The 27,126-nt window shown below is 47.2% G+C and overlaps 1 protein-coding gene across 8 annotated transcripts in view; it reads left to right on the top strand.

Moving 5' to 3' along the window:
* Window positions 1-27,126, top strand: part of LOC147438492 (uncharacterized) — a 250,201-nt gene that overhangs the window by 83,948 nt on the left and 139,127 nt on the right. For all 8 annotated transcript variants that reach the window (XR_015184499.1, XM_086484591.1, XM_086484590.1 and 5 more), the window contains 2 exons: window positions 7,559-7,621; window positions 7,704-7,811. Coding sequence is in view for 7 of the 8 variants with exons in the window: in XM_086484591.1 (XP_086340717.1) it covers window positions 7,559-7,621; window positions 7,704-7,811 (171 nt within the window). In the remaining variant the exon portion in view is untranslated. The remainder of the gene's footprint in view (window positions 1-7,558; window positions 7,622-7,703; window positions 7,812-27,126) is intronic.

Raw genomic sequence — 27,126 nt, 5'->3', positions numbered from 1 at the left:
TCCACTTTGATCTCTGCTTGGAAAGAGGTTACTATTCATCTATCATGGAATGCTTGGCGAGAAGGAAATTCCCTTCGTTTGGAGAGTCTTCATTGAAGGCGGGCATTCTCTCTTACTTTGGTTGATCGCTTGCCTCGCCAGGCATACTTTTTTTTTTTCAAGAAAAAGAAGCTTCTATTAGTTACTGAAACTACCCATAGGGCTACAACCACCTCTTCAAGAGAGGGCTACAACAACCATGATGGGAGACTCTCCCAATGAAAAAAACCAGCATATGTACAATGGGGCTAAATCAAGAAATGGGGGGAGGGAAAAGCCACACAGGTGGTCGATAATGCCATCGGAGTACTCCCTGGACCATGGTGTAAAAAGGCCCAGGATGTCGGAGTCGAAGGAAAGCCTCTCTGCGCTCCCGCATGCAGTCGGAGCTGCCCTGTAGTCCCTCAAGCTGTCCTCTGAGAGTATGGATCAGCTCTAGCCAAAAATTGCGAACAGTCTCTGCTGGTGGCACAGGGCGAGCCTCAAAGATGCGGAAGCAACGGGCCCGCCAGATGAACCAGAGTGTCAGGCCACTGATGAGCTCCCAACACTCCTCTCTCTCACTGCACCACTCCTGTGGAGTAAGCTCTGTAACAGGCTGGAGTGTAGGTCGCCCCTCCTGCATCACTATCATCCTGCTGGTGGAAGATAGCTCAAACTGAAGTGCCGGTCCCGTGAGGGTGGACCAAGCCGCTGCTCCCCAAGTGTACTGTCGAGCAGTGGAGAGAGCAGGCATCAGCCGAAGAACTCGTAGCCACACCTGCTGGGCCGAGGGACAATCCCAAAGACAGTGACGCTGACTCTCCACAAGATGGTCACAAGCTACACATGCGGCCGAGAGACCACTATGCACTAGCCAGCTCCCAACTGTTGTAGCTCTGTGTGCGACCAGCCACTGAAACAAGGTGACTCGTCTCGACTGTCTGGAGTCCCACAACCTCTCCCAGAAGGCTGCCAAGAACTCAGCTGTGAGACCCTCCTCCTGCCAATGAGGTTCTGCAGCCGGGCGGGCCTCTCTCTGTGCTGCTAGTATATGATGTCCCAGTTGAACATTGTACTGAAAGAAAGGAACTCTTGGGTGGTCTGCAGAAGAGAAGGGGTCCCTCCAGAGCCACTCACCAGGATCCCACTGTACTCGTGCCAATGGACAACACTCCCAAGCCCACAGCCTCCAGTGTCCAGTCTCAAGAGCTGTTGGGTCAGGATCTATGACACAAGTCCTCCCATAGATGCCCACTACTCGGATCCTCTGAAAACAGCACTCTTCCACCTGCGGGGCCTCTACTGCAACCCGCTATAGGTGTCCCCCACCCTGAACCTCGAAGAAAAGGGATGGAACAGTCTCTGAGCAGGCCCTGATAGAGATGAGAACCTCCAGTCGTGTGAAGGCTCCCATCCACCTGGGTGCTATTGGCTCAAGAGGCGTGAGCCACTCCGCTGGAACTGCCTCTGAGATGTCCTGGCACATGCTCTGCACCCCTCACATGCCCTGTAGCTGGAAACCCTGCACCTCCTTTGACAAGCCTGTGAACTCTAAGCAATCACCTAAAGAGCACGCTGGACCCGCTGGCATGGGACCCCAGGAAACATGAGGTCGACTACCAACCAAGTGGCCTCTCTGAGTGCTAACCATGGGGTTGCAGACAAGGGGCTGCCATAGGCGCTCCTCCGTGCAAGTAGGCTGTCTCTGCTCCAGGCCTCGCCGCAAGAGCTCCCAAGGTCGAAGCAGACTCACAGCGAAGCAGTCCTCCAGTCTCCTGCTCAAAGCAACTCTGCGCATCTTTGTGAAGATCCATCTGGTCGAAGGTTGCCAGGGGCCTCCTGCTTGAGGCACCCTAGCAAGAAGCCACTGTAGCAAGAACTTGTTCTAGGGCTCCTCACCTGGAAGAAGTCCTCTGACGATGAACTTCGCAAGAAGGGCTCTGCTCTGTTGTGCTGGGTCAATGATCCCAAGCCCTCCCTGTGAACAAGGAAGAGTGATGACCTACCAAGCCACTTTGGCTCGGGCTATCTGAGTGTCACGTCCTCACCAAAGAAAGTTCCTGATGAGCCTCTCTACCTGGCTGATACAAGAACTCGAGAAGATCCAACAAGAAGTGATGTACCACATAGTCACCAACAATACCTTGTTGGCCACTACTACTCTGCCAGCCAAAGAAAGTCATGCTGAGCTCCAATTTAACAACTTTCTCCTGATAGACAGGAGAAGGGGAGCAATCTACTGCTCGGGAGACAAGTCCAAACCAACCTGACAACCCAAGTACCGAACTGCAGTCCCCGGGGGAATCCACGTAAAACCCTCTCCTGGCATCCAATCGGGTAGAGGAGCACTACCAACTGAGAAATCCACTGTCTTTCTCCAGTTGATCAGTGTGCCCGATGCACAACAGAAGGTCTCTAGAGCCTGCTCACACCTGTGAAGGTTGGCCTCTTGGCCATCTATGTACAAGGCTGAGTCGTCGGCAAACTCAGCGTCCAGAAGCTCATCTCCCCGAATAAGGGAGTGCTAAGCCCCGTAGACCAACCTGCTGCAACACCAAAAACTTGCTCATTGCCTCCGCATAGAACAGAAAGAGGACAGGGGCAAGAGGATAGCCCTGTCTGACCGAACATGTGAGCATGAAGCGATCACCTCTACCTCCCGCCAAAAGTACCTGATTGTGAGCCTGTCTGTACAAAGCTGATACCTCTCTGATCCAAGCATCTGAGAAGCCCATCCTACGTAGAGTGTCCTCTAGAAAGTCCTAGTCAACTCTGTCGTATGCCTTCTCAAAATCGAGAGAAGAATCACTAGGTCCTCACCATGGAGCCGTGCCAGGGAAGAAGACTCCCAAAGAGTAAAGTAAAGGTTTTGTCAAGGATACTGTGTTCCTTGACAAAACCTGTCTGAGTCCCATGTATAAGGCTCTCTAGAAGTGGCTGAATCCTCAAACTCAGAGCCTTGGCAAGAATTTTGTAGGCTGAGTTGAGGATGGTGATGGGGCGCCACTGTCGAATCTCTCCAAGGAGCCACTCTCCTTGGGAATGAGGTAGATTAGGCCCTCATTTATGCTGTCAGGCATCATTCCTGTGTACAAAATGTACTGAAAAGCACTATAGAGATTTGGGCCAAGGAGGTCCCAGTACTCCAAGAAAAAACTGGGAGTCAGCCCATCCTCACCTGGACAGCTACCACAGGGGAGGGCCCTAAGAGCCATGTGCAGCTTCTCAAGTTGAATTGGCATCTCTAGCCTCTGACGCATCTCCTCAGTCACAAGACAAGGCATCTGTGCCCAAACCTGCTCCCTGAATGCATCCTGGCGCTCTGAGTGGGGCTTTGCAGACAGTAACTCACAGTAAAAGTCAGTAGCAACTGCACGCATATCCTCGGGCTCAGAAGCAATTGACCCGTCGGGCCTCCTCAAATGCCTGACCTTGGCATGCGAATGCCGAGGTCCCACTGCCTCAAAGAAAGCACGTGTCACTCTGTCGCCGACCTAGGTCCACTGAGCTGCCTGTCGGTGGAAAGCAAAGTCATGTCGCCTCTCCTCTATGCTAACAAGCTCCTGAGGAGCCTGCTGTAGCTGCTCCTCCAACCATGGACTGTCTGGATGCTGCTCCTGCATCCTCTGTAGCGAAGCAATGCTCCGTCTGAGATGCTGCTCCTCTTCTCTCGCTGCAGCCCGGCGAGCTAGAGACTCTTGGAGAAAAAAACGGCTAATCTGAGCTAGGCCTGCGGCCACTCTGTCAGCAGGAGAATCCCGCTTGTCTAAGCTCTCTGTCTAGAGAGCCTCTACCCGCTCTTTGAGTGCTGAGTCCAACTGGACCCTCTCTGGGATGCGAAGCATCGTGCTCCCACTCCTCTGCCAGTCTGCCACTGTGAGGATCAGTGGTGTATGGTCCGAGAAGGAAGTCCTGACCAGAATGCCCACTGTCCCTCCCAAGTCACTGAAATGGTCACTAGTGTAGAAGCGATCTATCCGCGATAGATTCACTCCTCCCACTCTGCGGTCCGAACGAGAGAAGGCCAGGCTGTTTGGGGGCCGCACAAAACCAGAGTGCTGCCAAACATCCGAGACCCTCAGAGTCATACAAAACCTCTCCCAAGTTGCCAGCTCAACTCCATGCACAGTAGCATGGCTACCACCAATCCTGTCAGAAGTGTCCTGCAACATGTTGAAGTCCCCTCCTATGCATAAGTGTTCTGCCTGCGGCAGAGACTCAACTATCTGTGACCAAAACTCTGCTCGAGCACTCGCCACATTGGGCGCATAGATGTTCAGGAAGCCCATTAGACAACCCTGAAGTTGCATAGTAATCCACGGAGCCCTGCTTGGCACAATAATCCCTCTGCCCACAATGGCGTGCTGCAAAGAGTCCGCAATAGTCATACATACCCCACCTTGGGTGGATGCCTCCAGGTCCAAAAGCAGCTGACCAAAAAGTGGTATATCGTCCACGCTAGAGCTGACCACAACATCCCGATCCGGCTCTCACATAGATGGTGCTCCTGAAGCATAAGGAGATCAATCTCTCCTCCCACAAGGCAGCGCTGAAGCTCCTGACGCAGTCGGCCCCGTTGACGCTGAAATTGGGGCCCACCTAGTCCCTGCACGTTCCATGAGACGATCCTCATGGGGAGCGAGAGAGAGCAGATGCTGCCGCAGCAGCTAGACGGGCTATCTTCGAGGCTGGCTTGGATGGAGAGTAATCCGCATCCGAACGTCCTCTAGATATGCTTGACTGCAACGAGTGCCTGGCCCAAGCCCAAGCAGAGCGAGCCGTACGTAAAGCAACCTCCTCTGTCCAGGCAGGCTGTGTCTGTGTCTGTGTCTGCTGGCCGGCCCTTGCAGGCTGGGGCTGAGGCTGTGGTGTAGGTCGAGGCCTCCTCCGTGGACAGGCCTTCGCTAGATGGCCCATCTGTCGACGAATGAAGCACTGGTTCGGGAGGCCCGAATACTCAACACTCTGTCTAAACCAACCCCCACTCACCCGAGGGAGAAGAATAACCTTTGGGAGCATGTGAGTGTCTTTGACCAAAACGAGAATTGAGGGAATGCCAGCCGCCTTGGTAGCTACTAAGGCTGTCGTGCGAGGTGTCTCCAGGACAGTCCCAGTGGTTGAGCCGATCCTGGACAAAAGTGGTAAGTACTCCCTCCGCAAACCCGGAAAGCAGACGGAGATGGGGATGTCTGCCTCCTCTACTAGAACATCCGAAGCAGGGTCGAAACCATGTCTCCACTGTTGAAAGTGGGCTCGTGCTACTCGGATGGTCAATGGACTCATGGCGATGACCTTGGACGCCATCTCGGAGGTCTCAAACTCGATCTGATAGTAACCTAGTCTGAGTATCTGTACGTCCAAGATCTTGCCCACCTCTGCGAGAAGGCGGGCTTGGAGAAGGTCACGCAGCCCTCCTCTGCTAGGTCGGGTGCCGAGAATCTTGCAGATGACAGAAGTTGCCTGCAAGCGCTCTACCTCTTCGGCTAGACTCGCTTGCTCTGTCGGCGAAAGAGCAAGTCGAATGTTGACCTCAGCAGGGTCTGGCGAGGGGGCTTTGGACGAGTCCCTCTATGGCGGAGCTGGAGCCTCCATCTGTGTCTACTGCTGTGTCGAAGAAGCGGGCGGTGAAGCTACTGCAGCCGAGCGCGCAGAGCATTGTGCCAAAGAAACAGTGCTGCCAGAGCCAAGTGTAGGAGGCTTCGGGGAGAAGAAGGCGGGGGGGAAGATCGAATAAGGCGGGCAGTGTGCGGGGCCACAAGAGGCAACGGGCGGGCGGGTGGGAGGGGGGTTTGAATGGCGGCGCGAGAGGGGGGCAGCTGGCGGGCAGTGCGAGCTGGGGGCAGGGGGGGGTACGCGCAGCAGGGGGGTGGGCGGGCTGGGCTGCCGCACGCAAGGGCAGGCGGGGGCGGGGGGCAGTGCAAGGGCAGCGGGGGGGGGGGATGGCGCAGCAGGGGGGGGGTGTTCAGCAGTAGCGAGCGCAACTCAATGTGTTCTGTTATGACAACTAAACATACCTTATGGCTGTGATCTAGCCAGGCATACTTCCTCTCTTGTCGTGGCATTTGTGTGGTTGAGGATGTGGTGGATGCGGTTGGATACACTTTTGAGTTTCGCTTTGCTGCTCGCCGTTGTATGCATTACTGTGAGCACATACTGGTTGATTTTTCGCCAACTTCACCTTTTCCTGATGGTGAGCGCATGTATGATTGGAATCTTTGGAAAGCGCCTTTTCAAGATATTTCTACCAATCGAGTTTATGCTCTTTTGCTACCTTGGCTTGCTGAGCACTGTAATGCCCATGCCCTTTGGCACATGCACAAATCGGATATCTCGTGGAGGAAACTTCTCTCCGCCACGTGGAAGAGCCATTTGCCTTTGAAGGAGCGATTGTTTCTATAGTGGTCTTTGCTTGGAGTGCTCCTGGTGGGCACTTTTCATAGGGCACGTCATATCCACCTTTCTTCTTGTGTCTGTTGCTCGATTGTGGAAGAGAATCTTTGCCACCTGCTCTCGGATTGCTGCATTACTAAAGATTTCCTTCTCTGCATATCGGCGGGTATGCGGGCCCTGTTTTCCAGCAATGGTTTTCCACAGACGGTTTTGGGCGTTTGGCATTTTCTCACCTACATTGCAACGATTCACGATTATCATCATGTGGCTTATTGGACACTATGGCGTAATGTCTATATGTTCCATCACATTGATGCAGACCCCTTTCCGTTCTTCAAGATTTCTCTTAGGCAATCTTTACGATTCACCTTGGAAATCACATCAGCTTTCCTATGAATGCTTTTAGCCATATTGTACAGCCAAACACTTTTGTGTTCTTTCCCTTGTATTTGAGCTTTTCGGTGGGTTTTCCTCAATTCGAGGTTTCTGACTAGTAAATTAATCAAACTGATTTACAAAAAAAAGTGTGTGCGTGTAAAGTACAAAAAGAAAAAGGTGTGTGTGTTAAAGTTGAGAGCATGTTATATGTTGTTTGGCGATTTATGAGGTCATAGGTGCGCATTGGTGAATGTATTGCCATATACATGCACGGTCTATGAAATCTAGATTTGGCATCAGTGCTTGGTATGCATGGAGGTTGTTAGTTTCGCGAAATTGGTAGCTGCTACATCATCCCAATTTCCTAGCTTGGAAAGAAGATTTGTCTGCCATCGCTGATGGCAATTCAAATACCTTTTGTGTATTCTTTGGGGTATAGAGGTACCCTCTCCTACTTCCGTCATGGTGCATTTCAATGTTGTCTCTATTTGGTGTTGCATATCATATCTCAAATTGGGCATATTCATTGGCACATGCTTCAATTGCAAGAATTTTCAGCATGTGGGCTATGAATGCCCTCACACATTGCTACGGCCCTGGCTACAGTCATACCTCCATCTCGTGTGGCAGAACCAATATGAATGCCACAGTCTGGATGTATAGCTGTATGTTGTCAATCACTTTCATGAAGCTTCCTACCACAGCTAAGAGATTGTGCATCTTTTTAGGTGGTTTCCATTTGCAGGATTGAGAATCTTTACTGTGTCAGATGGATTTGTGCAGGCTCAATTTGTTCAATTGTTTCAAGAGGCAAGGAAAGTTGTTATCTCTGGTGAGTGTTTAGCCATTTAGAAATGTGAGTGTACTTCCTTAATTTTCAACAAAGCATAAATAATAGCCATAATGTGCAGTAGATATCCTGGAGAGAATATTTATGGAGCTTCTTGAGCTCAATGGAGAAAAAGGTTCTTACCAAATGTCTACCCTGGAGTTTCTTCCTGCTATTTTCTTTGTGGCATCAGGTATGCAGTATTTGAACTCATTTCTTAATGTTGTTACTCAAAGAACCTGCCAGTCATAAGTTTGCAAACATAAAAAATGAGAGCTGTAGTGATTGTATAGTGGAGATATGCACACTTCTATGTGTACAGTTGATATATTTGTGACAATTATAAAAGCTTTTGTAAGGAACAATCAAGGTATTTCTGCAATTTCCTTGAACCTAGGGAAACATCTTGGTGCTATTCCCAAGGTGCTTTACTTTTCTGTGTTCAAACTAAGCTTTTATTGATGAGCTCCTATGATAAACTTCAGTTCCCTGCCAGTCAGATTATGGATCAACATCTTTGCCTATGCTTCTCAAGACCGGACTGTGACAAGGGTAGTCGTGTCTGCGATCTGACACACTTATGTCTCAGATGCCTACCATTAAAAAAATTTCCTTCCATTCTCTTAATGCACTGCTTCTTCACCGAGTATCAGTATGGTTTGCCGTTTTCGTTTAGGACAAGGAAAACTCACGAGGTTGTGCTGAAGCCAAAATCCCACAAGTAGTTTGGTCTTGAAATGCAGTTTTTTAAATATGCGATTGCCACGATATTCAATATTGCTCTATGCCTTTGCAGTTTTTGGAAAGCAAAAATGTTGGATGCTGGTTTCACCTACAAGTTCAATCCTCAGCCGACTTCAGATGTCAATTAATGTGGCAAAACTTTGATTTACTTGCCTTTGTTTTGGACCTGAAAATAAGGCTACCACTCAGATACAAACATCATAAACAAAGAACTGTCTGCCCTCATGCATGCCCTTCTCCAACCAAAAAGATAGATTGCAACTTTTTGGATTAGTATACAGCTTTATGATGTTAATCAGACATAGCTGGAGTTGCCCGGTACCTTGCTAAAAGAGGTTGTTGCATTCTTGATCCCATGTTCCCACAGCCAACGTTTTGTACTTACCATCTTGAAGACCATGTCTAGGAGGATGGAGGCTATCGCACGAAGAATCCTAAGCCAACTTTGCTGTGCTTGCGGGCAATCCAATAAGCAGCACCCATTGACTCTCCACTAAACACCCGGAAACCCAAGGCAAACTGAAGGGTGTATGTCCACTGTAGCCAACTCGCACGGCTGCCCCTTGGTCTCCAACCAGCCACTGAAAAACAAGTAATCCTGTTGAGGATGGGAAAGTCGGAACAGTCGGGGGTAGTGTGGTCTCTACACACCACTGCCCTGCCATCTCTGCCTCACGAGCCTAGGACGGAACACTTTACCTAGCAAATAGGGGGCAGCACCTAGCTTTTCTCGCAGCTAGGACGCAAAAGTCCTATCACCCAACACCAAATGCAAATGGGGGCACTTAGTGTGGTGATAGACCAAACACATGATCACTCATAACCCATACTTGTGAACTAGATAGAGAGAGAGAGAGAAATGAAATGAAATGAAATGTAATATTAACGTCTTCAAAAGGCCAAACGACCTATGAGACCAAAAGATTACATGTGGTGAATCTAATACCAGGTTTGGGTACAAAAAGTACAAAGAACTAAAAAGAAAAAAGTGGGTAGGGGTGGGGTGAAAGCTGATACAAAGGGAATACAAAGTGTGAGCTAATACAATGGAACTCTCTGACAATCGAGGCATCATATACATATACATCAGTATCCAAAAGGCTATGGAGATTCAATGTCCTCCAAGGTAGGCACTCTGTCGGGACGGCTCCTATGTCGCGTGGTATGGATCCTCTGTTGCAATCTGCTTGATGTTGAGAGGGCCCCCTCATCCGTGGGCGACGGGACCACCACAACTCTATCGCCCAATCAAGCAGTATGCCTCTGGTGCCTCTGGTGATGTTATACTGTGGAGGGGGCTGCTCGAACTCCTTTGTCTCTGACTGAAAGAAATCTGTACTCTTTCGTTGTCGCTGGATCTCTCTCATTGTGCCCCTCTTCAAGAGGTCCTCTCTGTGTTTGCGAATCTCCAGTAAGTATAATCCGAGGCATCTCTGATCCTGGTATCTCATAACTCTAGGAAGTGGCCCAAAACCCTCACTGAATAGATAGTGAAAGCGGCCTCGTATCTCATAGTATACTGGGCAATGACATATGTAATGTAGCTCTATCTCGGGCTCTATCTGGCACACCGGACAAATCCTGGACTCAACGGGTACTCCTCCAAATCTGCCTGTCTCGATCTCTAGCTGATGTGAGGATGTGTGTATTTGACCAATAGCACATCGTATCGCGTGGGATAGCCGAGTATCCATGTATCCTGGTCTGATCACAAAACCATCCTCCGTGAGCTGGAGAAGATGCTCTCTATAGAAAGTCATCTTCGTACCTAGCTCATGTGTAGGCTGTATCCATGTCCTCTTCGTATCCAACTGAATCAAGTCCTGTCTGATGAGCCTGGTAATCTCTATCCTAGTGAGGGAGATGGAGGGTGCATCCAGAGAGCATAGTAACAGAGGACGCCCTTTTTCGAGCTTCCCGTCCCCACTTTTCCATCCCCACTTGCCGTCCCGCCCTCTTTTTTACACTTGAGCCCCATCTCCCGTCCCCCATTCCTTGTCCCGGAATGCGTCCCTTGTGACTATGCCAGAGAGTACTGAAATGGGGGTAGACCATCCATACTAAAGCCATGTAGGTGAAACCAAGATGCCATTTGCCCAGCCACTCAACTCATGCTCAAGAATTGATGCATATAGCCTAGCTAGAGTGTGACCAACCATGATGGTGCGGTAATTCCCAAGAAGCATAGGATCTCCCGACTTGAAGATAGGCACAATCGTGGACATACTCCAAGTCTCAGGAAAACCCTCATACATGGATCTATTAAACATCATAGCAAGAGGCTCTGCAAGCATATCTCTGGCATGGATAAAGTGCTCTGCTACCAGACCATCATGATCCTGTGCTCTTCCTGTCTTCATCCTGTCAATGGCTTTGCTTACCTTCTCAGCAGTAAAGAAAGTATATGTTTCTCGGCATGCCCATTGCCTCGGAGGGTCAGGCAAAGGTGGCTGCCCCGATGCTGTATAGAGAGATGTAGCATATACCCCGCATGTCTCTATGGAAGTGATGGCTGGCGATGGAGTGTGCTCATTGAAAAGCCTCCATGCCTCCACTAGAGAAATGAAAATGAAATAAAATGAAATGTAATATTAACGTCTTCAAAAGGCCAAAATGACCTATGAGACCAAAAGGTTACATGTGGTGAATCTAATACCAGGTCTGAGAGAGAGAGAGAGAGAGAGAGAGAGAGAGAGAGAGAGAGAGAGAGAGAGAGAGAGAGAGAGAGAGAGAGAGAGAGATGAAATGTTATATTATATTAACGTCTTCAAAAGGCCAAAATGACCTATGAGACCAAACTGATACAATCCTTCTGGATCTAATTTAATGTCTGGGTCATTAACCATGCCCGACGATGAAATGAAATGAGAGAGAGAATGAAATGAAATGTTGTTTTAAACGTCTTCAAAAGGCCAAAATGACCTATGAGACCAAAGTGATACAATCCTTGTGGATCTAATCCAATGTCTGGGTCATCAACCATGCCCAATGATGCCCGGCATTGGCCGTTGTCCGAGAAAGTATTGTGCATCGGTGTTGAAGAGCTTTGTGAATGTCCGCCTCTGTAAGTAGTCGTACTGGGTGTCTCCCATGTCGTGCTAGAATACTCCCGAGTCTCTGAAGGAGCCTTCGTCGATGTTGTGGTCGCCCTTGTAGTCGTGGGCGTCTAGCTCTCCCGAGCTCAGTGGCTATGTCCGCTTATATACCTTTGGTAGAAGTGGGCTCGGAAGTCTGCTGTGAAGCATGCTCATCAGGCTGCTGAGTCCTTGCTCTAAAGAAGTCAGTGATCTCCCTCTGTGAATGTCTCCCATTGCCTGGTCTCGTCAAGAGACTCTCCCTGTGTTTGCGTAGCTCCAACAAAAACAACCCGAGGCATCTCTGATCCTGATATCTCATGACTCTAGCCAACGGTCCAAAGTCCTCTCTGAATAGACAATGAAAGCGGCCTCGTATCTCATAGTATACCGGACAGTGACAAATGTGATGTAACTTTGTCTCTGGCTCTATATGACACAATTGGCATATCCTGGCTTCTACTGGTACTCTCCTAAATCAGCCAGTCTCAATCTCTAGCTGATGCGATGATGTGCGCATCTGACCGATAGCACATCATATCCCATAGGATTAAATGAGTGTCCATATATGCCGGTCTGATCACATATCCATCCTCTGTTAGTTGGAGGAGATGCTCTCTATAGAAAGCCATCTTCGTGCCCAACTCTTATGTCGGCTTTATCCATGTGCTCCTGGTATCTAGCTGAATCAAATCTTGACGTATAAGTCTAGTGGTCTCTGTCCATGTGAGAGATAGGGAGGGTGCATCCAAGGACTATTGGAATGGTGGCAGTCTATCCATTCTGAAGCCATACCAGCATGCTATGTCCCCCTGTGGCGCTAGGTGTCGGGATGACTCAAGGGCTAGCCGAGCATATCTGTCTATGGGGAGGTCCTATAAATTATGCCTGAAGGAAATTGATCTAGTAAGGGCCTCAACTACGAGAGGGGGGGAAGCTAGCTCAGCTCAAATAATCTCATGTGTCACTGAGGCCTTAGTCCAAATCATCCGAGAGATCATAGAAACTAGAGGCCTCTCTATACATCTCCAACCATCAATGCATTATGCTACCAGACCTGCCCTGGTGGTCCACTGAGGGCCCCCAAATCTGGACTGCACAGAGCAAAGCTGAAGCCACTAGAGTGTCAAAAAGCCATAGCTTTGTTCGAGGTTCCTGAAACTGAACCTGCGAACACATCTTCTCGAGTCCTCCCAAGGCTTCATAAGCTCTCGTTAATCTAGTCTTTGCTGCTCTCCTGAATGAAAATGCCGGTGCACTGAAGACTACCCCAAGATAGGTGTATGCATCTGTATTCTCCACCGTCTCTTGGCCATATGTAAAAGTGGGTGCTGACCTCCTGACCCACTGTGGTGTGGTGTTAAACACCATAACCTTGGTTTTCCCCAGGTTAATAGACAATCCACTATCGTGGGCAAATGTGGACACAGCATCTTAATGACGCTGCATCTCCTCCGGAGAGTCGGAAATCAACACAATATCGTCAAAAATGAAATGAGAGAGTATCCATCTTCAACGTGCAACTCATCATGCCAGCATTCAATACGTCACGGAATAAACGACCCTAGATACACAAAACGGTGTCCCAATATGCTAGTGAGAGTGTCCGTGCTAACGATTCCAGATCACAAACAAAACATCCTGTAACAAAAAGATGAGTAACAAACATGTGAGAGCCTGAGAAAGCAAAGGCATTGAGAAAATATATAATCATGAGTTGATAGATATCGCATTTGCCATAACAGTGAGGGTGAGGGCATCGTGCGCTTTTGCCACATGGTGCATGGCAAGGCGTCATCAAGCTATCGTTTCTTATGGGTGAGTGCCCTTTATATGTGGGTGCCTATTGTATGCGATGCATGAGTGTGAGAAAGTGTATGTGTGTGTATTATGTGTACACTTAGTGTTGTGTGTCTGTGTGGTGCAGGTCAAGAGGCGAGCAATGAGCACGAAGTGTAAGTGCCCAATTTACGGACTGATGTGTGCGCGCGCGCACGCGCGCGTGTGGTCGTGAGAGAAGTCCTGCCTTGCGTTCTTTCTGCAAGCATTCTGTCACGCAAGCACCTGTGGTCTCTCCTCTCTTGCGTGTGCGTCCCCAACCCTACGGAGCTCTGCCGTGACTGTCCTCTGCCTGCGTGCCAGTGACTGCACTCGACTGTAGCAGGCGAGAGCTATGAGAACTTGCCATTACGAGTTGTCAGAACCCTGCACGAGGTGCTACAAACTCAAACTGAATTCGCATGACCTGTTGTAGCCTCTGCGCGATCTGCTGCCTTATGTCAACTGTGTCAATTCGGTGTGTGTGTGTTGTAGTGAGTGTGTAAGGCGGCAATGGTTGGTTTCGGGTGTAGGTGATCTCTTCTGCCACTTGTTTGTCACGCGACTTTGCCATGCGCAACTCCAACACTGCGGAGGCCCTTCTCAGCGCGCCGATGGTTGAAGACAGTTTTCAATTGCACGCGGCCATTCTGTCAGGTTTTGATGTGAGAGGCCGTTGGTGTATCTGTGTATATTCTCTCAGTACGAGGTTTCTTTTGTTGGTGTGTTCAGCAGAGTCTTTCCTAGATAGTAAAAAAAACAAAAACAAAAAAAACAATATATAAAGTGGGTGCTAGTCCGGTATGTGTTCTAGAAAGTGCAGTCTTGATTGGATATAGCAGAAGAAGCTGTATATAAGCGTAGGAAGCAGGTGGATCTTTCCTCGATGGATGCTACGAATATCATCAAAGAATGTTTGTCTGAGGATTTTGCTGATGCTCGGAATGCTTGGAAATGTTAGCAGCAACTTATGGATCCTGGATGCAAATTCCGGTTCCGGTTCAGCAACTTATGGATCCTGGATGCAGATTTCCTGCTCCTTCGTAAGTAGTTGTTGCATATTAATAATGCGTATCTTTCACATAGAGCATTTCAAACTTTGATTGAAGCGGCGATTCCTCCACTTGTCTCTCATATGTTTATTGATGTGGATGTGGCCTGGTATCGTTTGTCATGCGCATTCAAGCAATCATAAAGGATTATGGTTCGTGGTACATGTACAAGTTGAGAAATAAAGTGCAGGAAGATAAGGAGACTTGCGAAGTTATTGATTCAGAACAGGAGGAATTATGCGTAGCTAAAACTTCGTTGATGCATAATGATAAGAGAAAACTTGAAAAATGGGAAATTAGATCTAAGCAACACGCTTTTATGGATAAAGGTTGCTCATCGAAACAATTCTTTAAGCATTTGCATCATTCGAGGACATCTGCCTCTATCAAAAGGGTTAAAGACGAGGCTCGGCAATGGATGACCAAGAAAGGTCAATTGGCAGACTCAATGGTGGATCATTTTCAACAAGTTCTTGCCAAGCCTGAGGCTCCCTCGACTGAGGTTTTGCAAGCCAGGCAATTATTGTTGTCTTTTGTACATCCTATATTGACAATGAATGATGTGGCTACCCTTGAGGCTAGTTTTACCGAGGACGAGTTGCACGACAGTCTGTTGCATCTCGGTCATTGGAAATCGCCTGGTTGGGACGAGCTTACGGTTGAATTTTTCCTTCGCTTTTGGGAATTCCTTAAGCAGCCTCTCCTTTTCATGATAAAATAAATCATGCATGGACCACGCAATCTTTACCGCAATCGTGGAAAGAAGGTTTGGTGAAACCGTTGCCTAAGCAAGCATTGTGTGAATACTTCTCGCATTGGCATCCAATAACGCTTATGCCGGTGGTTTAGGAATTGTTGTTGAAAATGATAGCTACTCGTGTTGCTGACTATTTGTTCTCCGGCACACATCCGGCTCAGTATGGATTTATTCCTTATAGGCAAATTATGGATAATATCGCTAACGCTTTTATTGGAATTCACAGGTAGTTTATTTCCTTTATGAGAACAATCAATCTGCTGGAATTCTTGACGGTGAGCTGACTCGAATATGGGATCAGTCAGGCAAGGATGTCCTTTGAGTGCCATGTTGTATGCTATAGCTACACATCCTTTGCTGTTGTATCCGGACTCCTTGACAGCATCTGGTCGGTTGCATGGATTGCAACTGCCAGCTCATGATCATTTTGTGGCACAAGCGTATGCGGATGACTCCATGTTGTGGCCTAGAAATCAACCTGAGGATGTTCGTTGTGTCATGGAAGCACTACGTATTTATGGGCTAGCGACATTTCCGAAAATCTAAATTGCTGCCCTTGCATCAAATGGATTGGCATGCTATGTTATGGCCAGGCGAGGTAGTGAAGCCTGATCAAATTGTAAGGCACCTTGGTTATCCGTTGGCCTGGTCGGTTAACAATACGAAATTGTTGTAATGTAAGTTGAGGTCTAAATTGCTTTATTGGAAATTGTCTACCTGGCCGCTCCATGTAAGACTCACAATAATGCAGTCTATTTTGTTGGCATACATGCAGTTTTTCCTGCCTTTATTGCATTGGCCACCCCGTCGTCTTTGGGATTTCATGTCTTGTATTTGGAGCATTTCTGGTCCACTTCATCTCACAGAAAAGGCTTGCGATTGCTTGCGATGGATAAGCTTTGTACTCCAAAACGTTGTGGTGGTCTGAATATCCTTCAGCTGTGTTCTCATGTTATAGCAAGGAGTGCTACTTTGTTGTTAGTGCTGGTTGAGCAAAAACAGCCTTGGACGCAGATGCTTACGTTTTTGTGCTCTCACGCGGTTTCCACGCCGACCTTCGGCCATTGGCAGCCGTCGTATTGGGATGTGGTTTTTGGTAAAGTTGAGGCTACAATTCCGGGATGTCCGTTTTCTTCCAAGTCTAGTGGCAAATTGGAATTTGGTAACGAAGGAATTGTTGTGGAATGGTAGAGATGACGCCTGTGGAAATTCACTTTGATTGGAAGGTTTGCATTGGAGCAGAGTTTTTGCTTAGACTCTTGTTCAACGCTCTCCTAGACAAACTTACTTTCTCTCCCACAAAGGTATTGATAGGATAGCACATGTGATAGATGCTGAAGGACGGGTGCTCTCGTTCAGACAGGCTGCTCTTACCTTTGGACTTGGGTCACACTACAAATGCATGTGGGAAACCATTATGGAATTGGTCGATTCTATATCTCCCATCCCGCTGCTAGTTGAAGACAATAGAATTTGCGATTGGCTCTCCGCTGGTTCTTCGATTGGTTCGATATCTGCAAAGAAAGTGTACTGTCACTTGCAGTCATCTTCCTGGATCCAAGAATTTGCGATTGGCTCTCCGCTGGTTCTTCGATTGGTTCGATATCTGCAAAGAAAGTGTACTGTCACTTGCAGTCATCTTCCTGGATCCAAGAACACTATAACAAGGTATGGAATATGAATAAGAGTGTTACTTGGTGGCGGAGTAAAATTATGAAAATTTGGCATGCCAAGTTACCTTTCAAGGAGCGACTGTTTATGTGGAGATGTTTTGTTGGGGTTCTCCCCACTGGCAAATTATTATGCTCTAAGAGATTAGCCTCTTCGTGCTGCGTTCGCTGTGGGGCAGGCATTGAGAATATTCCACATCTATGTGGTCTTGTTCTCGTATGCGATAGTTTGTGGATAGCATCTTTTTTGCTCTTTGCTCACGTTTTCTTGGCTTACAATTTGGTAAAATTTTCAAGATCGTTGGAGTGCTTCCGCCTTTGCTTCGGCCGTATGCATACTTTTTGGGCTGGGTTAGGTTCTGGGTATTGTGGACAGAGTGTGGAGAGCACGGAATTCGCTCATGTTTCAGCAGATTCAAGTGGAACATGTTTCTTTCTTCAAGATATCTCTTAGACAGTCTCTTCAAGTTGCCTATGACTTGGAGGAGCTCCGTGTTAGCCATTACCAGCTCTATTTTGACTGTTTTTAAGTTACAATTTGTAATACTTTCTATGGGTTTTCCTTGCCTTGAGGTTTCCCATTGTTTGATCTTTTTCGTGGGTTTTTCTCGCTTTGAGGTTTCCCATTTGTAAATTAATCAAAGCAAATTTACAAAAGAAAAAGTGTGTGTGTGTAGTGTGTGCTTGTGTGTGTGGTGTGTTGTGTGTGTAGTGTGTGCTCTGGGTCAATTGGCGGACTCAATGGTGGATTATTTTCAACGTGTTTTTGCCAAGCCTGAAGCCCCCTCGACTGAGGTTTGCAAGCTTGACAGTTATTGTTGTCGTATGTACATCCTATATTGACAATGAATGATGTAGACACCCTTGAGGCGAGTTTTACTGAGGATGAGTTGCACGACAGTTTGTTGCATGTTGGTCGTTGGAAATTGCTTGGATTGGACGGGCTTACGATGGAATTTTTCCTTCGCCTTTGGGAATCCCTTAAGCAGCCTCTCCTTTTCATGATAAACCATGCATGGACCACGCAATCTTTCCGCAATCGTGGAAAGGACTGGTGAAATTGTTGCCTAAGCAAGCATTGTGTGAATACTTCTCATATTGGCGACGAATAACGCTTATGCCGGTTGTTTACAAATTGTTGTCGAAAATGATAGCTACTCGTGCTGCTGACCATTTGTTTTCCGACATACATTCGGCTCAGTATGGATTTATTCCTCGCAGGCAAAATTATGGATAATATTGCCAATGCTTTTATTGAAATTGAGTATGCAAAATATGTTGGACAAGATGTGCTTATCATGCAGATTGATATAGAGAAAGCATTTGACACTGTTCACTGGGACTTCATTGCTCAAATCATGACGGCTTTGGGCTTTGGGTCCACGATGCGCCAGGTAGTCTATTTTCTTGAAGAGAAAAGTCAATCTGCTGGAATTCTTGACGGTGAGTTGACTCGGTTATGGGATCTTGGTCGATCGGTCAGGCAAGGGTGCCCTTTGAGTGCCATGTTGTATGCTATTGCTACACATCCTCTGTCTGTTGTATTTGGAATCCTTGACAGCATTTGGTTGGCTACATAGACTGCAACTGCCAGCTCATGATCATTTTGTGGCACAAGCGTATGCGGATGACTCCATGTTCTGGCTTAGAAATCATCCTGAGGATGTTCATTGTATTATGGAAGCACTGCATATTTATGGGTTGGCTGCAGGTCTGCAAGTAAATTTCCGAAAATCTAAATTGCTGTTGTTGCATCAAATGGATTGGCATGCTCTGTTATGGCGGTGAGATAGTAAAGCCTGATCCAATTGTGAGACATCTTGGTTATCTGCTGGCTTGGTCGGTTAACAATGCGAAATTGTTGCAATGGGTTGAGAATAAACTGAGGTCTAAATTGTAGTATTGGAAATTGTCTACCTAGCCGCTCCATGTAAGACTCAGAATTGTGCAATCTAGTTTGGTGTCATACATGCAATTTTTCCTACCATTGTTGCATTGGCCACCCCGTCGTCTTGGGGATTTCATGTCTTGGATTCTGGAGCACTTTTGGTCCACTTCCTCTCACAAAAAAGGCTTGTGATTGCTTGCGATGGATAAGCTCTGTACTCCAAAATGTTGTGGTGGTTTGAATATCCTTCATTTGTGCTCTCATGTTATAGCAAGGAAGGCTACTTTGTTGTTGGTGTTGGTTGAGCAAAAACAACCTTGGACGCAGATGCTTGCGTTTTTGTGCTCTCATGCGGTTTCTACGCCAGCCTTCGGCCATTGACAACCGTTGTATTAGGATTTGGTTTTTGGTAAAGTTGAGGCTACAATTCCGGGATGCCCCTTTATTTCCAGTCTAGTGGCAGATTGGAGGGTGGTCACAACAGAATTGTTGTGGAATGGTAGAGATGACGCCTGTGGAAATTCACTTCGATTGGAAAGTTTGTATTGGAGCAGAGTTTTTGCTCAGACTCTTGTTCAACGCTCTCCTAGACATGCTTACTTTCTCTCCCACAAAGGTATTGACAAGATAGCTCATGTGATAGACGCTAAAGGACAGGTGCTCTGGTTCAGACAGGCTGCTGTTACCTTTGGACTTGGGTCACACTACAGGCGCATGTGGGACACCATTACGGAGTTCGTCGATTCTATATCTCCCATCGCGCCGCTAGTTGAAGACAATCGAATTTGTGATTGGCCTTATGATGGTTCTTCAATTGGTTCGATATCGGCAAAGAAAGTGTACTATCATTTGCAGTTGTCTTTCTGGATCCAAGAACACTGCAAGGTGTAGAATAAGAATAAGAGTGTTACTTGGTGGCGGAGTAAAGTTATGAAAGTGTGGCATGCTAAGCTACCTCTCAAGGAGCGATTGTTTCTATAAAGATGTACTATTGGGGTTCTCCCTACTGGAAAATTTCATGCGCTCTAGGAGATTGGCCTCTTCGCGATGCGTTCGCTGTGGTGCAGGCATTGAGAATATATCACATCTACTGTGGTCCTGTTCTCGTACGCCACAGTTTGTGGATAGCATCTCTTCAGCTCTTCACTCGCGTTTCCCTGGATCACAATTTGGTAAATTTTTCTGGAGTGCTTCCGCCTTTGCTTCGGCCGTATTCATACTTTTTCGGCTTGGTTAGATTCTGGGTACTATGGACAGTGTGGAAAGCAGGGAATTCCCTCATGTTTCAGCAGATTCAGGTGGAATATGTTTCTTTCTTCAAGATATCACTTAGATAGTCTCTTCAAGTTGCTTATGACTTGGATGAGCTCCCTATTAGCCATTACCAGCTCTACTTTGACTGTTTCTGAGTTTCAACTAGAAATACTTTATGTGGGTTTTCCTCTCTTTGAGGTTTCCCACTTGTAATTCAATCTGGCATTACAAAAAAAAAAAAAGTATGTGTGTATGTGTGTGTGTGAGGGTGGCAAATCGCTTTTGTGTGCTTTGGGATACGGATGTTCCCACCCCTGAAGGTATTACTGTCAATTCGGGAGACCCACTCATTGGGAAACGCCCTTTTAAGCTCAGATAGGGAAAATTTGTAAATTCATGTTTTTGTTGTGGGAAGTTTGGACACATGCAATCTGAATGTTTTGAGCCTATTTTGCAACCCCCTCCTTCAGATGTTCCTCAGCTTTTGGTTTTTATTGAGAGGGAAGTCCATCATTTCCAGATCTGTCGTTGCTGCGGCTTCTGCGTTGCCTGACGTTTTATCTGTGGATAAGGGCAAGGTCAAACCTGCTGTTTCCCCCAATCCTCAGAGTAAAGGAAAAGTCCTTGTCTACTCCTGAAACCAAAAACAAGGGGAAAAAGGTGGACTCGACGGATGGATCTCCTTGGGTGAGTCCCAAGAAAACTGTTAAGATGCATTCGCAGCTCTCCTCTCGTAATTATGTACCTCTTGAAGTGAAATCTGCGGGGCAAAAACCACTTCCCTGTAATGATAATCGCACTCTTGCGGATGCATGGAATAAGGTGGTGCACTCTTACAGAGATGCCGTGGTTCATGGTACTTCTCAATCACTTGCAGGCCTTGTTTCCTCTGAGACAGGCATGCAGAATACTATGGTTGAGTCACGGGCTGCTGATGTTGATGTGCTTATGGGCACGTCAACTTAGTCCCTCCCTTACTTTGCCTTTGTACATATGTCTTCAATGCATAGTTGTGTTAAATGCATTTCATATAATGTGCGTGGGTTATGTAACCCTGACAAATGGAGATTAACCTGGCACTATGTACATACATGTATGGCAGACATTGTGGTTTTGCAAGAGCATAATCAGCATATTCAATATGCTGGGCAATGCTCCTACTTTACAGGATACTGGATAGCATATGCTGGTTTGTCAGATTTTTCGAGTGTTTTGATTATGGTTAGGCATGAGTTGCAACCAATCCTGGCAATGATCCAGAGGGTCATTGGATGGTGGTCCAATGTACGATCAATTGTCAGATTTATGAATTTGGTGGTGTCTATGTGTATACAGCCTCGGGACAACGAGCTACTTTGTGGCATGAGGATATCTTCTTATCCATGGCTTTCCAATGCCTTGCTTTGTGGTGATTTTAACTATGCACCCGCTTTATCGGATAATACCACAGGACATTCCCACATGCTGAGCATAGAATTGCAAGCCTCAACAAATCTTGTTGCATGCACACAGATGTTGGACTTGTGGACCCTCTTGCATCCTAATGTTTCGGGGTACACATTTCAACATAATGCCTTTTCTACATACTGTGCAAGATTAGATCGGTGGTATGTCCTCGGCATGCAACAATTTAATGAGCTTGTATGCGAAATGCGTATAGAGCATTCTTTGCTTTCCTGTTGTGATGCTGTTGTGCTATGGGCAACTACCCTCTGATCAATCTCTTTCTAAGAAACACATGCTGCACATCGGCAATGCTTATCTTTCGCATGAGGCATTCCGCGAGATGATTTATGATGTTATCCCCCCCTTGGTTGCTCAAATGTATCTTGATCCTCATGTTGCTTGGGTTTGCTTTGTTGTACGAGTGCAAAGTGTAATTCAGGACTATGGTAAGCAGTACATGTTTCAATTACGCGGTGATGTTGAGGAGGCCAAACATATGTATCAATAGCTCCAACTCTTAGCTGACGCACGTTTGTTGTCAGAAAGTGAATTGACAGCCCTTTGTTAGGCTCGTGTGAGTTTGCAGCATAATGATCAATGAAAATTGGTTAAATGGCAGACTCGTGCTCGCCATTGAGCTTTTCTAGACAAGGGATGTGCCTCGAAACAGTTTTTTAAGCACTTGCATCATTCAAGGGCTTCTCAAACTATTAAGCGGGTTATGTTCTGACCTGGAGCCTAGACAACCTCAAAGCGTGAGCTTGCGGATGCCATGGTGTCACATTTTAGGAATGTTTTCGTCGCCCCCCCCGCGGCATCTGCTGAAGTTATTAATGCACGCCAACTTTTGTTATCTACAATGCATTCAACTGTCCTGCCTCATGATGCTTTGGCCTTGGAGGCGGATTTTACGGAAAATGAATTGCACTCGGCATTGCTTGCTCTTGGCAGATGGCGTTCGCCTGGTTAGGACGGGCTTACTGTGGAATTTTTTATCTCCTTTTGGGAGCCTCTGAAAGAACCTTTGCTTTACATGATGAACATTGCACGGGCGAGTGTTTGCCGATGTCTTGGAAAGAGGGTTTGCTGAAGTTATTGCCCAAAAAAAGCGCCTTGTGAGCAGTTCTCGCATTGGCGGCCGATAACCCTTATGTTGGTTATTTATAAAATCTTGGCTAAAATCATTCTGAACCGTATCAAGGAACCTCTTATGGCTGGTATCCATTTTGCGCAGTATGGCTTTATTCCTCGTCGCCAGATTCTGGATAATTTGGTTAATATATTGATTGGAATGGAATATGCAAAGTATACCCAATAGGATGTACTTGTGATGCAAGTAGACATTTCGATACGGTTCAATGGGATTTCATTGTTGCCACGATGCAGGCCCTTGGAGTTGGTCCTAAGATGGTCAATGTGGTATACTTCTTGTATGCTCCCAGTACATCTTTAGGTCTCCTTGATGGGGAGCTGACATAACCTTGGCCTCTTGGATGCTCTGTGAGACAGGGTTTCCCGCTTAGCGCCTTGTTGTATGCTATTGCCAACCACCCCTTGTTGTTGTATTTGGATCATTTGATTTCACTCGGTCATCTTCATTGGTTGCAATTACCGAATGGCAAAGACTTCGCAAGGTAGGCCTATGATGCTGACGATTCATTGTTCATGCCTCGCAATAACCAGGATGATATGCCTGAAATTATGCAGGCATTGGATACATTTGGCGTGGCAGCAGGCCTTAAGGTTAACTTTCACAAATCCAAACTCTTGCCTCTGGATGTTTGTGACTGGCATCATCTTTTGTGGCCTCGTGAGATTCTTGATCCGCATGTGGTGGTTAGGCACTTAGGATACCCTATTGACTGGCAAGTAACCAATACACAGCAAATTGATTGGGTTATGCAACGATTGAATGTCAAATTGCACTATTGGAAACTGTCTACATGGCCGCTACATGTTCGACTTCGTATTGTGTAAAATATCACGATAGCATATGTTCAATTTTACTTGCCGTTGTTGCACTGGCCTCGCTCTTGTCTCTCATTGCTTATGTCTAATATTGTATCTCACTTGTGGTGCACTACTTCTCTTAAGAAAGGCCTCCGTTTGTTAGCAATGCAGAAACTTTGCACTCGGAAGCGTCTTGGGGGGCTAAATATTTTGGACCTTTGACGCCATGCATTGGCAAGGAAGGCTATGTTATTACCTACTCTTGTGTGGCAATCTCAACCATGGACAGTTATGGTTGCTGATCTAGGTCGGCACGCTACCACTTCCACTTTTGGTCGTTGGCGGACTTCCCTTTGGGAGATTGTGTTTGGCAAGATGGATGGTTATGTTCCTGGTTGCTTATTCACCTCTGCCTTGCTCTCCGCTTGGAAAGATGTTACGGATCATCTCTACTGGCATGGCAGGCAGCAAGCAAATGGGAATTCCTTGCGTTTGGAAATCATATATTAAAGTAAGGTGTTCTCGCTTACCCTAGTTGATCAATCGCCTCGTCAAGCCTACTTCCTCTCTCATCGTGGCGTATGCACAATAGATGATGTGGGTTGGGCATGCATTATCGTCGGATTTGGAGCCTGCTTCAGCATATGCTGGCTGATTTCCTCCCTATTCCGTTGCTAGCAGGTGGTTGTCGTATGCAAGATTGGACTTTATGGGACACTCCTATGGATGCGATTTCTGCCCAACATATCTATGCTTCTCTTGTGCAAGACTCTTGGCTGGCTGATCACTGTAATGCGCTCTGGGCTTTGCATAAATTTGAACGATGGTGGAGACAGGTTCTCACTGCGATTTGGAAGTCTCACTTGCCTCTTAAGGAGCGTCTGTTTCTTTGGCGTTGTTTGATGGGAGTTATTACGGTTGGAACTCTCCTTGCAGCGCGTCACATTAGCTCCTCTCGTTGTATCAACTTCTCGGTTGTTGATGAGAATGTCAGACATCTGCTTTGGGATTGTCGCTGCACGAGGACATTCCTTTGATGCGTTTCTGCTTTAATGAATCTTCGATTTCCCTCGATGGTTTTCCACAAACGTTTCTAGCTTTTTGGCATTCTTCCGACTTCCCTTCAATGGTTTGCCATCTTTTTCGCATGGGTCAGATTTAGGTCGCTGTGGTCTCTGTGGCACCATTGCAATCTCCGTATGTTTCACCATCGTGAGGTGGATCCTTTTCCATCCTTCAAGATTTCGTTGAGGCAATCGTTACATTTCGCCTTTGACATTGGGGACATATCCCTAGAATCTTGCAACTCTTCTATGTTTGTTTTTAGCGATTTTACATCGCAGAACATAGTTGTGTCCTCTCCCTTGTATCTGATCTTTTTGGTGGGTTTTCCTCGCTATGAGGTTTCCCACTGGTAAATTAATCAAATCAGATTTACAAAAAAAGTGTGTGAGGGTGGCCTGGTAGTTCACTATGTGTGTGCGCGCGCGCACGTGTGTGTGAGAGAGAGAGATATAGAAATCCTTGCGTGCGAAAGCGTGCCCAGAGCGTTGTATCTCCTCGTGCTGCCCTACCCTATGCCCAAGAGCGCCTACACGCTTGCGCCCTGCAGCCCCTGTGTTGTCTTGCTCTGCGCACAGATTCTAGTCTTCCTCTGCGACCTGCTTTTATCTCCTGGGTACTCACCTTGCCGAGTGTGTGTGTGTAATCAACCTGCAAAAATTGTCCAGCCTTGCATAGAGGATCTCAGCGTGGCCAGTTGCCCCTGTGGAGTCAATCAACAAAGATTTCTTTCAGCAGAGGATTTTCATGCTAGTGCTCAATTGCTCGATATATGCCCTCTGTGGTTGAATGTACATAGTCTGTGTGTTTCTGTACAGAGTTTAAAGCAATCAAAAATCATAAAATCCAAAAAAGAGAGAGAGAGTGTGTGTATATGTCAGATTTTGGAGCGCCCTTTATTACTGCATATAAACAAAGAAAACAGATGGCACTTGAGTCTTTGGAAATGGGTGAAATCCGAGTCTGTCTGCTAGAGGATTTTGAAGGTGCACGGAATGCTTGGGAGGGGCACGAACCCGCTATTGAAGTGCTCATTCCTCTTCAGGCACTAATGGACCCAGTGGCGCAATATGCTTTGAATGCGGTTATTCTGTTTTTCCCAGGCAAGATACCCACTGCACAAGACGTGGGTTGTAGCGTGGATAAGGTGTCGTGCTCTCTATAGTGGGTGGTCCTCGGTGCAATGTGCGTGACAATCTCACTCAAACAGACTGAACAGAAAGGAAACAATAGACATCACAAAGCTCACAAAGACGCAACAACAGACCAGAACATATGACTTGACTAGCTCAAAGACTGATACAGACTCTGGCGTGGCAGCACTCTCAGCTCCAGTCTAGGACTCACAGGTACAATGGGGGTGTCGAGGCTTAGATGTGCAGGGATGGTAAAGACGTGCTCTATGTATAGACCACTCTAAACGACCACGTACAAGATAATGCAACTGGCCCAAAACGACTACTCATATGTACAACCATAAAGAGCCACCAACGGCTCATAAATGTCGAGTCAGCTAAGTCTATCTCCAAACTGAGTGGTGGTGGTGACCTGGCCATGATGTCCACCAGACCACCGTCGGTACTCTGCCACGTGTCACTCCCCAGCCCAGAGGGTCCGTCTAGTGTGAACCACACCAACTATAACTAACTGTCCAACTGTTTGTCTGTCCTATGAAGTGACACTGTAGCCCTGCTACAGGTTGCCCGCCACAAGACTGGTCACTGTCTCGATGAACCAAACCGTGAAAAACTGCAAAAAGTAACCATATGTACAATGAAAGGAGTAGCAAGTAGTGAAGTCCTGTCATCCAAGAGAAAGTGTCGTCGCCATTGCCGCACCGGAAGTCTCGACGTCCGGGGGAGCCATCAAATCGATCGTGTAACGTTGCGGCTGTTGGACTATGTTCTGAACAAACTGGCTCCCTGTGGTTGGAGCAGCCACCTGCTCCACAGCGGATGGAAGTACCTGCCCTGAAGTGTACTCAGGACGCCTAGTGACACAACCATGGCGGTGTGCACCATCAACACCGTCACAACAAGGAATGCTCTGTGGTATCTGACCTTGAGGCCCCGACGAAGTATAGTATTGGACTGGGGGCTGTGTATACGATCCCAAGAATTGCTGAGAGGGACCTGCTGATGCTCCTGCATACCCTGCAGGTGTCTGGACCTGTGTCCCTGGTTGTGTGTACGATCCCAAGAACTGCTGAGAGAGACTTGCTGCTCCTGCATAGCCATACCCTGCAGGAGTCTGGACCTTGAGTCCTTGGCCCAGTCCATCTGTATCCCACAGGAACCTGTGTAGACCTATTACCATACAAAAGCGTCTCTTGAAATCGTGATAGCTGTGCTCTTAGGTCGTCAATAATCTTTGACTTAATCTTCAATGGTTGTTGTAATGCGAAAATCGTATCATCTCTATCTGCGATGGCACTCTCGGCGACTCTCAGAGATCCTTCCATAGCTGCATGTGGCGGAGTGACGCTGGTGCGTGGCAGCTAGTTGCTCTGTACCTAGTTCTATGGTGGCAATAGCAGCCCGTGAGTCCTGAAGTAACTTCTCAAAAAGCTAAAACAGAGAAGTAGAGTCGAGCATCCCTGAAGATCCCTCAGATGCATGGGATATTGGAGGACGTGTAAGTGGAACAGTCGGCGAGCTAGGAGGTGGTACAACTGGTGTGGTAGGTACCTCTGAGATGGTTATTGTAGATGGAGAGTGAGATATGTTGACTGGAGTATGAGTGAAGATGGGAGAAGAAGGGAGAGGATCTTGTAAAGTCGCAGCGGCCACCCTG

This window comes from Adiantum capillus-veneris, chromosome 16 (assembly GCF_014529385.1).
Source record: "Adiantum capillus-veneris isolate H3 chromosome 16, ASM1452938v2, whole genome shotgun sequence".
NCBI classification, from domain to species: domain Eukaryota; kingdom Viridiplantae; phylum Streptophyta; class Polypodiopsida; order Polypodiales; family Pteridaceae; genus Adiantum; species Adiantum capillus-veneris.
The sequence above is the reverse complement of the archived record's forward strand: the minus strand, read 5'-3'. Positions and strand labels throughout refer to the sequence as shown.